The 248-nt window shown below is 44.4% G+C and overlaps 1 protein-coding gene across 1 annotated transcript in view; it reads left to right on the top strand.

Annotated features, from left to right (window-relative positions):
- The window catches only part of LOC119586207 (integral membrane protein GPR155-like), a gene marked incomplete at its 5' end in the record, with an annotated part of 11,959 nt that overhangs the window by 7,708 nt on the left and 4,003 nt on the right, over positions 1-248 (top strand). The window contains 1 exon segment of the mRNA XM_037934908.1: positions 29-194. Within this exon segment, the coding sequence (XP_037790836.1) occupies positions 29-194 (166 nt within the window).

Raw genomic sequence — 248 nt, 5'->3', positions numbered from 1 at the left:
GTACATTACAATGTAAAAAACATTTCAGGTTGATCCTCCCCTTGGTCACAAGGGAAGTGGTGAGCTTGCTGCAGCCCGGAGCTTCTACGAATGAGACAGCAGACTACAGCAACTATGGGTTCCTCTACGGCACCTTCCCGACAGCTCCTGGGGTCTTTGTGTTTGCATCACATTATAATGTTGCTGTTGATCTGGTAAGAAATTATTTTTTCTATATGGGCAGATTGTTAAAGTGTTTGCTTGCTTGC

This window comes from Penaeus monodon, chromosome 21 (genome assembly GCF_015228065.2).
Source record: "Penaeus monodon isolate SGIC_2016 chromosome 21, NSTDA_Pmon_1, whole genome shotgun sequence".
NCBI lineage: Eukaryota > Metazoa > Arthropoda > Malacostraca > Decapoda > Penaeidae > Penaeus > Penaeus monodon.
Note: the sequence above shows the minus strand (reverse complement) of the source record. Positions and strands in the feature narration are given on the sequence as shown.